At 33.6% G+C, this 12859-nt stretch overlaps 1 protein-coding gene across 7 annotated transcripts in view; it reads right to left on the bottom strand.

Moving 5' to 3' along the window:
- LOC127843704 (epidermal growth factor receptor-like) overlaps window positions 1-12859 on the bottom strand; it is a 308235-nt gene that overhangs the window by 33103 nt on the left and 262273 nt on the right. For 6 of the 7 annotated variants that reach the window (XM_052373428.1, XM_052373430.1, XM_052373433.1 and 3 more), the window contains 3 exons: window positions 12165-12370; window positions 2769-2977; window positions 1045-1205 (listed from right to left, as the gene is read on the bottom strand). In XM_052373428.1, coding sequence (XP_052229388.1) covers window positions 1045-1205; window positions 2769-2977; window positions 12165-12370 — 576 coding nt within the window. Of the gene's footprint in view, window positions 1-1044; window positions 1206-2768; window positions 2978-11245; window positions 11452-12164; window positions 12371-12859 lie in introns of all 7 variants that reach the window. The other variant, XM_052373429.1, reaches the window with a different exon arrangement.

Here is a 12859-nt window from a genome sequence, read left to right as displayed (position 1 = left end):
AGCAAAACCAACATGTGTCTGGTTTCCTGTACATCTAGAACCAATTTAAAATGTTTTTTTCACGTGAGGTATGTCTTGTTTTATTCTGATTTGAGTCTTTTTCTTTGTTCTTAAGTCAAGAATGGTTTTCAAAATTTCGACCCTGGATCTGTATGAACACGCTTAAATTTTAAAGTGGATTAAATATATTGCTCTTTCTGAAGTCTGGTTTCCTGTACATCTAGAAACACTTCAGTGGGTTTTTGTGTGTGTGCGAGGTAAAGCTTCTGGACAAAGTGAGCTACAACTAAGACTCCATCATACTTGTGTACCAATAAACAGTTGACAACAATTTAATATCCTTTGACAGTCATTCAGGTATATCAGCCTAGTTTGCACATTTCACTGTCAAGATAGGACAATAGTGTATCATTATGGAGTGTTATACAGGCACTTATGATCTAACTTTCACTTCCTTACACACATGAAACAATACCTGTTTCTTACGTATTTAAATGTTTGACAGTTTGTATAAGGCAGACTATAAAAAAAAGTGTCTAGGTATACAAGGACTATGTCTATGCAAGACGTTAACCAAATAGATCTGAGCCTTGCTATGCAAAAACACAGCTTAATGCATGTGCAGTCGGCACAAACTAAGCAGGGACAACACTTTCCACCTTGTTATATTTTTTGTTAAGAATAGATTTCCATTAAAGGAAACGTATAATCAAGCAGAAAGTGTTGTCTGTGACAAGCTGTTTATACACAACCATTCAACCAGTATTCTCTGCAAGCACTGGCAGCCGGCAATTTCACCTGTTTCTAACAATTTTTACGTCAGACTCTGCTACTTTTCCTCAACATGTCAATTTAAAACAGGGCAAAAAAAGGTCCATTTTAGTTTTTAGTCGCTGGCTTCTTTGGAAACATAACTGGCTACTCAGATTTTTATGGAGAACACTGATTTAGCCCCATTTACCCAGAGCATGGCATATACACAAAGCTCGTGTTCAAGAACAGGATAGGTTTGAAAACAACGTAATTCATAAGACTACAGCTTACCCCTCATCACAAGATGGGTCACACTGTCGACAAATCTTGGTCTCATCTGGGTAAAAGTAAGGGGCCGTAAGCGTGGGAGCTGGGCACTCACTCATGCACTCTGACGTGTTGTTCAGGCCAAGGAATTTCACGTACTTGCAGGCTGTACACTGGGTGGCATTCTGCGGTAGAGAAATTATGCTGTTACTTTACAACAATGCTATCACAGCCTTTGAATATGTAAATCCAATATTAGATTGTGCATGATAATTATATCTTATTAGGCAAAAAAGTAAAAAAATAAAAGTAAAATGTGATTTAAATAAATACACTGAATTTTTTTCAACATCTTTAAAACCAAATACACTGTAACTCCAATATAGTGCGGTCCGTTATAACGCTGTGTTCAATATACCGCGGGGGGGTCCTTGGATCCCGTTTTTTCTCCAACCTTCCATTTCTGATTCAAATCCATGTTATGCAACTTCATGTATTCTCAGAAAATTCAAAGATGCGGGCGATCACAGCTTGATTGCTTTATCCATCTGTTTAACTGATTTTAATCGATTAGAGGTTAAACGACACTCGACAGCTAATTGGTGTTAATCTGTTGTTTGATGTCAATAAAGGTGTGAAAACTCGCGAGTCCGTGTTTATTACATGTATTCCCTATCAGAGCGGTTCGGTGCGCTAATTTCAATAAGACAAGTTCAAGCAGAATAATTATCAAATTAAAGTTATTTTAACCGATTACCTAATTTTTTTTTTGTATTTGTCATGTATTGTATTTCATTGTATAAACTAAATATGGCTGTGTAAGTGTGTTATCGTTTATTATATGCTACACATGCTTGATAAATAAAAATATCTTTTTGTGTGTTTAATGTTTCAGTACGTATATGAAAAATAAAAAATAAAATCCTGAGGATTTATTTACATGCTAACGCAGTGTAATAGTTAACAGAGATGCACTTAAATTTTTGCCCGTTATCAGGAAGTCCAAGGAAAGCACGTTTTTAGCATGCTGTGTATGACACATAAAACATTTCTTTGTACTAGTATCATATTGCATTCAATCTAAATTTAAATTCGCTCGTCCAATAAAAGCTGTGTCCCATAATGCACTGTACTAATTTTTCTGAAAAATGGCGAAGGCATATGAATTTGTTTACGAAATTTGTAAACATATTTCTTGTCATAAATGTTAAACATTATTTTTTCGTAAGTGATGTTGTAATTATATTGGATTAACGGATAAATGTGCACATTAGAAAAGCGGTATGTATACTGTTATCGATCGATTCGTTTTATATGCATGTATTTGCGGATGACAATACACAGGACCTATATTATAGGCTATACTATACCTGTTTTTATAGCCCCCTTAAATAAATAAGCTTAAAACTTATAACGCTGTCCGTTTATAACGCTGTTGCGTGGCTTGGACCCCGTCATCCGCGTTATATTGGAGTTACAGTGTAGCGCACTTAATATTTAACAGAGAATTTGCCTTTTGTGCACCGAACACTTCTTAACAAGAGATGTTTGTTAAAATATGTTTGACCCTGACTCACCATGCCATGACAGCCGACAGAACACTACTTCACAGCAGCTCCTGTTCTGATTGTGCTTAACAATATTTTATGTATGTCCATATATAAGACTAATCAAAAAAGATAATTTTGTCTGTGGAAAAGTAGCCCCATTGACCCCCCAAAATACAGTAGACATATGAGAAGTCTCACCGGCCCATGACATCCAACCGCACACTGCTCATCACAGCTCCGGCACATGTTGCCCGGCACCTCATACTGCATCTCCTCATCATCGCAGCTGGTCACACACTTGTTGCTGCCCTCCAGCCGCTTGTTCCTGCAGCGGAGGCACATGCCAGGCCCTGGGCCCCAACAGCCGTGCTCCGAGCACTCCGGATCACATCGCTTGTTCTCGGCCTCTGTACGGGCATAGGGAGGACATTTTATACGATGGACATTGGGCGTATGCTCTCAAAGCAAAACTATGTACAATCACCCAGCTTAAGAATGTTGTTTAGAATGTTTTTAATGCAGATTCAAATTGGAATTGAGGTCATTTTAACTCTAATTTTAAAAGATCGCTTGCCATCTGCCTCTGTACAGGCGATGTTGGTCGGATAGTGTGGACATTGAAGGAAGGCAAAACAATGTATATTCATTCATCATTAGAATATGATTTCTTTTTGAAGTGTGGTCATTTAAACTTTACTTCCTTTTTTGAGTCATGGTTTGTTCCCGGCTTCTGAACAGGCATAAAGTAATTAGGTCAACAATTGGAGGAATACAGTTGCCATGGAGGGTATGCTCTCTGGTCACAACTATGTATAATAACACAGCTTTTGAATGTTATGTCAAAGTCTGATAACTAACCAAAGTGTGGTTGTTTCAACTTTAACTTTTATTCTTTTGTTCCAATTCCTAAACAACTAGATAAATTGTTAATGATTTTTTTTTCTGTTTTGATTGATATGACAAACTATAAAATAAACAAGACATGTGTTCACAAGACAAGGAGGCCTGCATATTCCAATTTTTCGCAAAACTCTACTTTATATGTAAACAATTAGCTGTGTATGGCTTAATGTTGACTTTTGAACTCGTATTGTGGCCTTTGACCTTTCAGTTTTTTTTAAAAGAGCAGCATAAATAGCGGGACCAGCTAATTTACAGCCAAATTATACCTTTGACCTCTAAGTATGACCTTGACCTTTGAGGTTTTTTAAAAGAGCATAATGAATGACAAAGTTATAGTTGAAACAAGTTCATTTACAGGAAAATTAAACCTTTGACCTCTAAGTATGACCTTGACCTTTGAGGTTCAAAGACAGGTGTTACAAACTACATGTCATCTCCTCAAGGTAGTCATTAGTGGGAAATTATTTTTTTTTAAGAAGAATGATTGAAAAAGTTACAGTAGGAGAAAAGTTGTTTTAAGGCAAACTTAGTTACAGTCGGGAAAAGTTGTTTTAAGGCAAACTTTGATTTTTTAACTCTTAAATGTGACCTTGACCTTTGAGGAAAGGAGACAGGTGTTTCTTGCAACATGTTGTCTTATGGTGGTTTGTGTTCATGCCATTTTATTTTGGGACAGACATCCCCACAGTGCAAGGCAAGATTGGGCTAGTTATTGAATAGTTGAACTTACAACTCATAGAGTTAGAGAATGGAATAAAACAGTGGGCATGCCAGTTGAGTGAAGGAGTGGCAGACAGTGTGGAAAATATGTGCCTTACTTTGGAAGTATAAAGAAAGGAAATACATGGCTGTAAACATATTTAATATCTGTAATTATGGACCTTTTAAGGAGAATACATGGTTTTGCACAGAGTAAAACATACATTATAACAAATAAAACTTTAACATACATACTTACAAACTCACACATAAAAGTAAATAAAAGATTTGCAATTATATTTAATTAAAAAAGACTTTAGGCAAACTAGATTTTACTAGATAATTCAATAGCTGTTTTTTTTAAACAGTTCTTTTAGACAATTTAGTGTAACTACTTATATAAATATGTAACTTATTATGTTAACACACAATGTGAACTACACATGTGAAGATTAAGCCACTAAACATGATTAAAACATTTTTTTCTTAAAGAAAAAATATTTTTAGTTTTAAGAATTCAATCAAAACTTTTATTTTTTGTTTTACATGCTTAACCCTTAACCCCTTATAAACGCACTTTGACATGTGTGTAGTTCCTTAGAAAATCTTATTAAATTTAAAATCTTCTTTATTTGAATCAAGTTTAAAGGCTTCATTTCCAACCTTAATATACTGATGAGCAGCAACCAACATAAAAACTGAACAGACTTGTGAGTTACTCCCAGGCTGGTTTTATGCCGGTATCAAAAGCCATTTTCACTTTGCTTCTGATGAGGAAAGGGTTAACCAATGTATTTAAACTGCTTTTATTTCATGTTCAGTGGCTTCAATCTCATCTTGAATTAGCCTGACACAGTGAAACTTAAAACATACATCCACATCCTTTCTTACGCCGCACCATTGACATAATTATATCAACAAAATTTGATTATTCTGTAGCCAAGCCAAATCAAGCGTCATCTTTGTTTAAAGAACTGTGTTCTGAACAAATTATTATGTAAAGAAGCATTTTCTGATCAATTTATTCATTCTTCAAAATGATGTCAAATACTTATTTTTATTTTTGCAAAAGCTCATCCACAAATTTTTGAGAACATCAAATGGTCTAGTATAAGTATACATAACTTTGTTTTTGTTTTATTTTAACACCTTTTAAGACATGTATTTGGTAACTTCTCATAGTTTTAACATATTGTCTTTAAACAAAGATAAACTACTTATGGGATTTAACAGTTGATTATATTAGGAACAACATATATGTTATACACATCAACTCAAAACGTAAATAGTGAAATATATGTACGCAAGTAGGTAAAATGAGGAAATTATCTGAAATAAAAACTTAAACTAGAATTATTGAACCAAAACAACCAAATCATAGACAAACATAAAATGAACAGAGATATTGTTGCATCCTAGCAATGCTAAAACAATTATAACATGAAATGTATCAACATTTTACGACCAATAAGTGAAAATAAAATCCTTAATAAATGAAATAATGTGTCATCAACACCTGATTTTTGGTGTAGTTTTAGTCAGTGAAAACGTGTGGATGATTTGTAGATCAATTCCATTATTTTTTCTTTAAAAATCCAATATTTTTTGTTGTAAAATGCAATTTTCTTTGAACCTTATTCCCCCCCCAAAAGAAAATTAGCAATATACAGACCACCTCTGCAGTATACTTCTCTACCAATAGAAAATGATTATTCTGCATGTTTTTCTATTTTTTAAGATCTGCAGTGAAAAACTCGTTTGTGTCTCCACACTGAACTGAACAAGCAATTCGCCTTCCATGAAATTAATAGAAACAAGAATTGAGTTACAAATAATTTAAATTAAATCACAGTAATGATTCATAATGTGTGCTTCATATATTGCTTCACCAATTATAAAAAAAAGAACAAAAACTGCGATGCAAATAACACACAGCAAGTTTGTGAGATGGTTACGGTTTGACTGAAGCATTAAGTATTATTTTAAGAAAGGAGCTGGGGTGTCCAAGCTGGGTTGCAATCCATTGTGGTGCCGGGACCTTTGATAGGGAGAATATAACAATTTATATGAGCTTGGCTCTAGAAAAATGGGGCTTAATGCATGTGCTTTAATTAAGTGTGCTCCCAGATTAGCTTTTGCAAAGGCTAATCCTGAACGACACTTCCTGCGTTTAAGTTATTTCTTGTTTAAAGGAAGTCTCTTCTTAGCAAATATCCAATTTAGATGCAAAGGATCGTCCTTGTGATTAGCCTGTGAAGCCTGGGAGGACGCTGTACGCACATGCATTAGGCCCAGTTTTTCCAGATTGCTTCCTATCTCGATAAGTAAGTTTCTGTGATTTGTAAGGTCATATCAGTGAATGTGTTGTCACAAGATATTTTGAGGGTAGATCATAAAACTTCTGTATATGAATAATTCAGTCGCTACAAAGTTTCACAATCAGTCCTCGAAATTTGCTTGAAGAGATGGTGAATTACGTTCACCAAATTGTGCACAAAGAGTTGTACAGGGAATAGTGAAAGCTTGTACACTTGCATTTAAATGCATTCAAAATCTAGCCACAAAAAGGGAGCTAGACATTTTGTGAGTATACAGTCATGAGCCACAAAAATTTACCACTTTCAATAGCGACCAAAAATGCCACTATTCTATGACTTTCTACCCAACTTTACCGAAAACAGAAAATTTGTAACTGCTTCCAGATAAAACTGTTTGCTAATGAAATAAGTTTTTGAAAAAATAAAGAGATTTTAAAGCATAATAGAAACAAAAATAGCATGCTAGACAATTGCCTGACAAAATATTATTTTAAAATGTATTTTAAAATGTCATGCAGCAAACTGGATCAAAGTCATTGTGGACAAATGGGTAAACCATGGGAAGGAACAAGACTAAACACAATCATGTTCTAACACTGTCTAATATTTCTTAACAAGCAAGGAACTGTTTGCTAATACAACAGATGGAATCTGCGACAAAAAGTATTTATAAACATTGTTGATTTTGATAGAAACAAGATGTGTTTGTGAAACACAATGTCCCCCTATATGACGTTTGACCTTGAAGGATGACCTTGACCATGACCCTTCACCACTCAAAATGTGCAGCTCCATAAGATACACATGCATGTCAAATATAAAATTGCTAGCTTCAATATTGCAGAAGTTACATTACATGAGCAATTTTGACCCATATATTTGACCTAGAAGGATGACCTTGACCTTGACCTTTCACCACTCAAAATGTGCAGCTCCATGAGATACACATGCATGCCAAATATCAAGTTGCTATCTTCAATATTGCAAAAGTATTCATAAAATAAGCGATTGGGCCACATATATTTGACCTCTGACCTTGAAGGATGACCTTGACCTTTCACCACTCAAAATGTGCAGCTCCATAAGTTACACATGCATGCCAAATATCAAGTTGCTATCTTCAATATTGCAAAAGTATTCATAAAATAGGCGATTTGGGCCACATATATTTGACCTCTGACCTTGAAGGATGACCTTGACCTAGACCTTTCACCACTCAAAATGTGCAGCTCCATGAGATACACATGCATGCCAAATATCAAGTTACTATCTTCAATATTGCAAAAGTATTCATAAAATGAGCGATTTTGGCCACATATATTTGACCTCTGACCTTGAAGGATGACTTTGACCTTGACCTTTCACCACTCAAAATGTGCAGCTCCATGAGATACACATGCATGCCAAATATCAAGTTGCTATATTCAATATAGCAAAATGTTAAAGTTGGCGCAAACCAACCAACCAACCAACCAACAGACAGGGCAAAAACAATATGTCCCCCACTACTACAGTGGGGGACATAAAAAGGGCAAATCTTTATTAAACAATTGCCCCTTTACACTGTATTGCCACAATACTTTTTACCTTTGTGTTTTTTGCACAATAGAAAGAACCCCCAAAAGATACCCTCAAATTTCCACCAAGAGGATAATTTTTGTCAGACTGTAAATGCTTCATGCTTACTTGACAAGTTGACCGTTTGAGGAAAGTAAATGTATTTTCAAACTACTTTTATATTTTTCTACAAACATAGTGAGCATGCAGCCTACAAAAGTGTGTTGTCCATATACGCTCCCTGCATACAATATTGCCCCAATTCTTCTTTATTAAACTGGTTCCAATTCCTATTCCTAGCTAGGGCTACTAGTAAGTCTCTTTACATACAAAATTTCAGAACAAAACTCACTGAAAATGCATGATATTGACAGGATTTTTTTCCCCAGTAACCATGATCTTAACACATTTTTCCAGATGGAATTTCATGATAGGCAAACATGAAAGCTAACTATAGACTAAATTTCAGACAATGTCTCCATCGAAACTAAAGTTACTGAGCAGAAACCGTTTTTTTTCCTCTATTTTAATAACAGTGACCTTTTACATTAACCTAACTGGCCCCAAATGTCCATGCTTCATATAAAACCACCAACATACTAAACTTCAGTGCAATACCATCATCCAAACCAAAGTAATTCCAGGGGGGTAACCGTTTTCCTATTTATAGTATCAGTGACCTTGACCTTACTGGTCCCAAAAGCAATTCTTAATTCCTGTTAGCTGCATACACAACTCTATTTCATTCATCATGCATGCATCCCTTATGTTACACACAAACACTCACATTTGCCTGGATTTAGAATTTGTGTAGTGTTTCAACACTATCAGCATCTTGGTTTCTAAATGCATTATGATTGTATCTGAATATTTTAACCAACCCATATGGTTAGCACAACCTTTCTTATATCCATCACAGTTGTCAGTGATACAAAAACAAAATAAATATTTTAAATTGCTGTTCAAGAAACGCAAATTGACTCTGCACTATTAATTAAATTCGAGAACAATTACAAAATATCTAAATAATACAAATGAAATAAGGGAAGTTATATAAATATATTTTTGTAGCAATTAACAAGCTGCAGTCACAGTGTTGCCCTTGCCACTAGTGAAATTCAATACAAATGTAACAGTAAGAATTTGCAATTGAATTTTTCAGCAAAAAATTGGAGTAGTTCATAGAAGCTTCAATTTGCAATTTTTAACAAAGGGAAATAAGTTCATAAGAATAAGGAAATCATGAAAACATGTTATCATTCTGTTAATGTTGCAAAAATTGCAATCAAAATACAGAAGGGCACCATGGTTCCACGCTGAAGTTTTAGTATGGAATTTTTAATAAAGGGTAATTACTCCTAAAAAAAATAACTCAAGGAAAAGCTCACAGAATATTGTGAGAAGAACTCACATGCACAAAAATGATAAACAATGGAAATTCCTGTCTAAAAAAATTATAAGGAATATGACAACCCTGAAGATATGGGAAATATTAAAAAAGAAAAATGTACATACGTAATTTAATGGAACTGGGAAATTTTCAAATGGAAATTGTAATGCATAAAGATAAGAGTTCACAAGTCTGAGAATGTTTTTGATTATGAACACTACAAGTGTAAGAGCATTGGGGATTTATGGGAAATTTGCAATTGAAAACTATAAGGGTCAACACTATGAATGCAACTATTAATTTAGTCTGTTAACATGAGAATACGACTGTCTTCTTTAACACATAAAACTGTGATTTTTATTAATGGAAATATTTAAGACATGAAAAAATGGGATTTCATTCCCCATTTAAACATTTAAGACAGAAGAAAAAAGGGATTTTTTTTCCAATGGAAACAATATGGACACACAAGAAAAATGGGATTTTCCCCAATTTGAACATTTAATACACAAGGAAAAAATTGATTTCTTTTCCAATGTAAACATTTAAGGCACAAGAAAAAAGATTTTTTTTTCAAATGGAAACATTAAAAACAGAATAAAAATGAGATTTTTTCCCCAATTAAAGACACAAGAAAAATGGGATTTTTTTCTGATGGAAACCTTTAAAATACAAAAATGTGACTTTTCTCAATTAAAACATTTAAGACACAAGAAAAATGGGATTTTATTCAAGACGGATAAAAAATGTTATTTATTCTACTGGAAACACAGGAGGCTCAGGAAAAATAGGAATGTATGGGAAAATTATCCATTCAAAAACAATGAGGGTCAACAAAAGGGTAGCAATTATTCTCTGGCTTTTTTTAACATGTTAAATTTGTTGGGGTATGTTCTATGCCATGAACACAGTTCAATTTATCTCTCTCTTTTTAACATATCGAGTTGAAAACAATTGTTTTGTGTTAGTTAATGTATTATGATAAATCTTTGAATTGCATTCCTGTGAACTGAGTAATTTATTTAAAACCACTTTATTACCCAGATATTTGGCAAAATCAAACCGAAATAAGAAGGCCGAAAACTATTTTCAAATAGAAAACATTAAAAAAAAAAAGCTGAATAGGGTAGTTAAGTGCTATGTTCTTATTTAAACACTTTACAAAGTTACACATGCGCACACATTGATTCTATTCCTATCTACTTTTACTATCTATACACATTCATAGCCACGCACAACATTTACGTGCTGATATATTTTGCCAGGCAATAAAACACCTTAATAAAATTTATTTAAAATTATATAAAAAATAGGCAAACAAATTGGGCTGAAACCAAAAACATGTAATATTAGACACCTAGGCAGAACACTGTCTTTTCACATAAACATAATTTAAATGGTATGCACTCCCAACAAAAAACTGATAAACATTTTTTAGTAGGAAGTTATTAAAAAATTGTTCCGGTAAATATCAAACACATTTTTATGTAAAAGTTTTAAGACAGACGGAAATCACAGAAAATTTCAAAATCTCCATATTGGTGAGCCATTTTTGCCTCTATTTTCAGTTTCGTGAAATTATCAAATGATTAATTTTGGGATTTAAATTACTTTTAACAAATGTTAATCCAATTTAATATCAAAATTGTGCATATATGTATGACTTTATTGATTGCAAATTCACTGAAGTGAAAGAAAAATCCCAAAAAACAGTGTTCATGCATTAAAACAAAAATTAGCACACAGAAAACCACTCAAAAAAAGGCGTTAAATTTTTGTGCCCCGGCACCATGTTGCCTTATAGTTACCGCATAATTCCTTAGGCTTGTTTGAAATCCGTTTAAATTTCTGTGTTTGTGAGCGGAACACGGTCACATTTATCAAATCTAACCCTTCGATATAGCAAAGCTTTGCGTTGCGAGCTAATCCAATGTCGCCGTTTTTTATTTGTTGGAGGGACGTAAGTCCCAGCCATTCGATATCTGTCTGTACGACTGACACGCTGAATGTTGACCTAGATTTGGAGAAAACGGTGAAAATAGACAAAAAAGATATCAGTATAAAGATCTGGATTATATATATATCTCTGAGTAATATAATAAAACTAAACCAACCAGCAACACTAACTAGCAGATGGCTTTTAAATTGTAAGACTTTTTATTACTTTGAACGTATGAGTAACTACAAATACATTTAAATAAAGAGAAATAAAAACTGTACATGTAACAATTCAATGATTTTACAGAATAACTTTTATGTAATATTACAAATATATTTTAAGTTTTAAATATAGATATTCGGCAGTAAATTCCATGTCCAGACTTTTTTTTCCCCAACACTTAACATTACTTAGTATGCATATATTGAAAGGTTTACTGAAAACAATAACTGTGTAAGCCTGTACGCTACAAGTGTTGTTGGTTTAATAGCTGCATAAAAAGCAAAATATGTCTTCTGGGCTAATATTTATTTCGCTAAAATGATTTAAATTGTGAAATTTTTCACAGAATCTGGAAAATGTGTACAACAATGTCCACCACTCAGTGTTTTTGAAGACGCAAACAAATGAGCAAATGCCCAGAAAACAAATTTTTCCTTTCCAAAATCTATGAGTCCCTACAAAGATACAAAAATGAAGAGGCACCAAAAATGGTTATCATGACAACTTATCTCCATGGTAACCACTTTCTTTGCCTCCAGGCTATATATTTTCTACCGAAGACTTACCGCATTCTGTTTGAATTTTGTTGTTTCTCTGAATTAATTTCTGTTTTGGGTTTAGGTGTATAATACTCATGTCCAAATCATTTAAGTAACACATGTCTCTGTTGAACATAATTATGGTACCCCCGTTGCGAATTTGACGCAACGATACTAGTCCAAGGTACTCTATGCTCTCCGTTTTAAGAATATTTAATGCATGGCCAGTTGACCTGTGTCAAAAGAAAAACAGAAATACAAGAGGATCATGAAAGAAGAAATAACAAAATGACAAAATTAAAACACAATTTCACTTTTCCAAGGCTTCCATAATAATGCTTAAAATGGATCCTTGAAATTCCTAAATATATAGACACAAAAGTTCCTAGTTCAACCCATATTTTAAAAAGAGCTCTAAATTTTGCCACTGCTTTATTCATGACATTTTGTGAGGCATACTTCAGACTTACAAATTTGTGACCATTCATATGCTTTTGATAAATCCTTTATTCTCCAATACATGCACACACTCAAATAGTTTTATCTTATATTATACAAACAAAGTCATGTATTTGTATTCACCAATATGTCAACATGCATTTACTAAGGGGGTGGCACCATTTGTATCAGAATTGGACCCTTGGAAATGTCATCAAGAAGTTAAACTGGCATGTTTATGTTGTTTTTTTTTTTTAAGTTTAAGTTATGTGACAATCATTGGA

Source organism: Dreissena polymorpha, chromosome 9 (assembly GCF_020536995.1).
Source record: "Dreissena polymorpha isolate Duluth1 chromosome 9, UMN_Dpol_1.0, whole genome shotgun sequence".
Classification (NCBI taxonomy): domain Eukaryota; kingdom Metazoa; phylum Mollusca; class Bivalvia; order Myida; family Dreissenidae; genus Dreissena; species Dreissena polymorpha.
The sequence above is the reverse complement of the archived record's forward strand: the minus strand, read 5'-3'. Positions and strand labels throughout refer to the sequence as shown.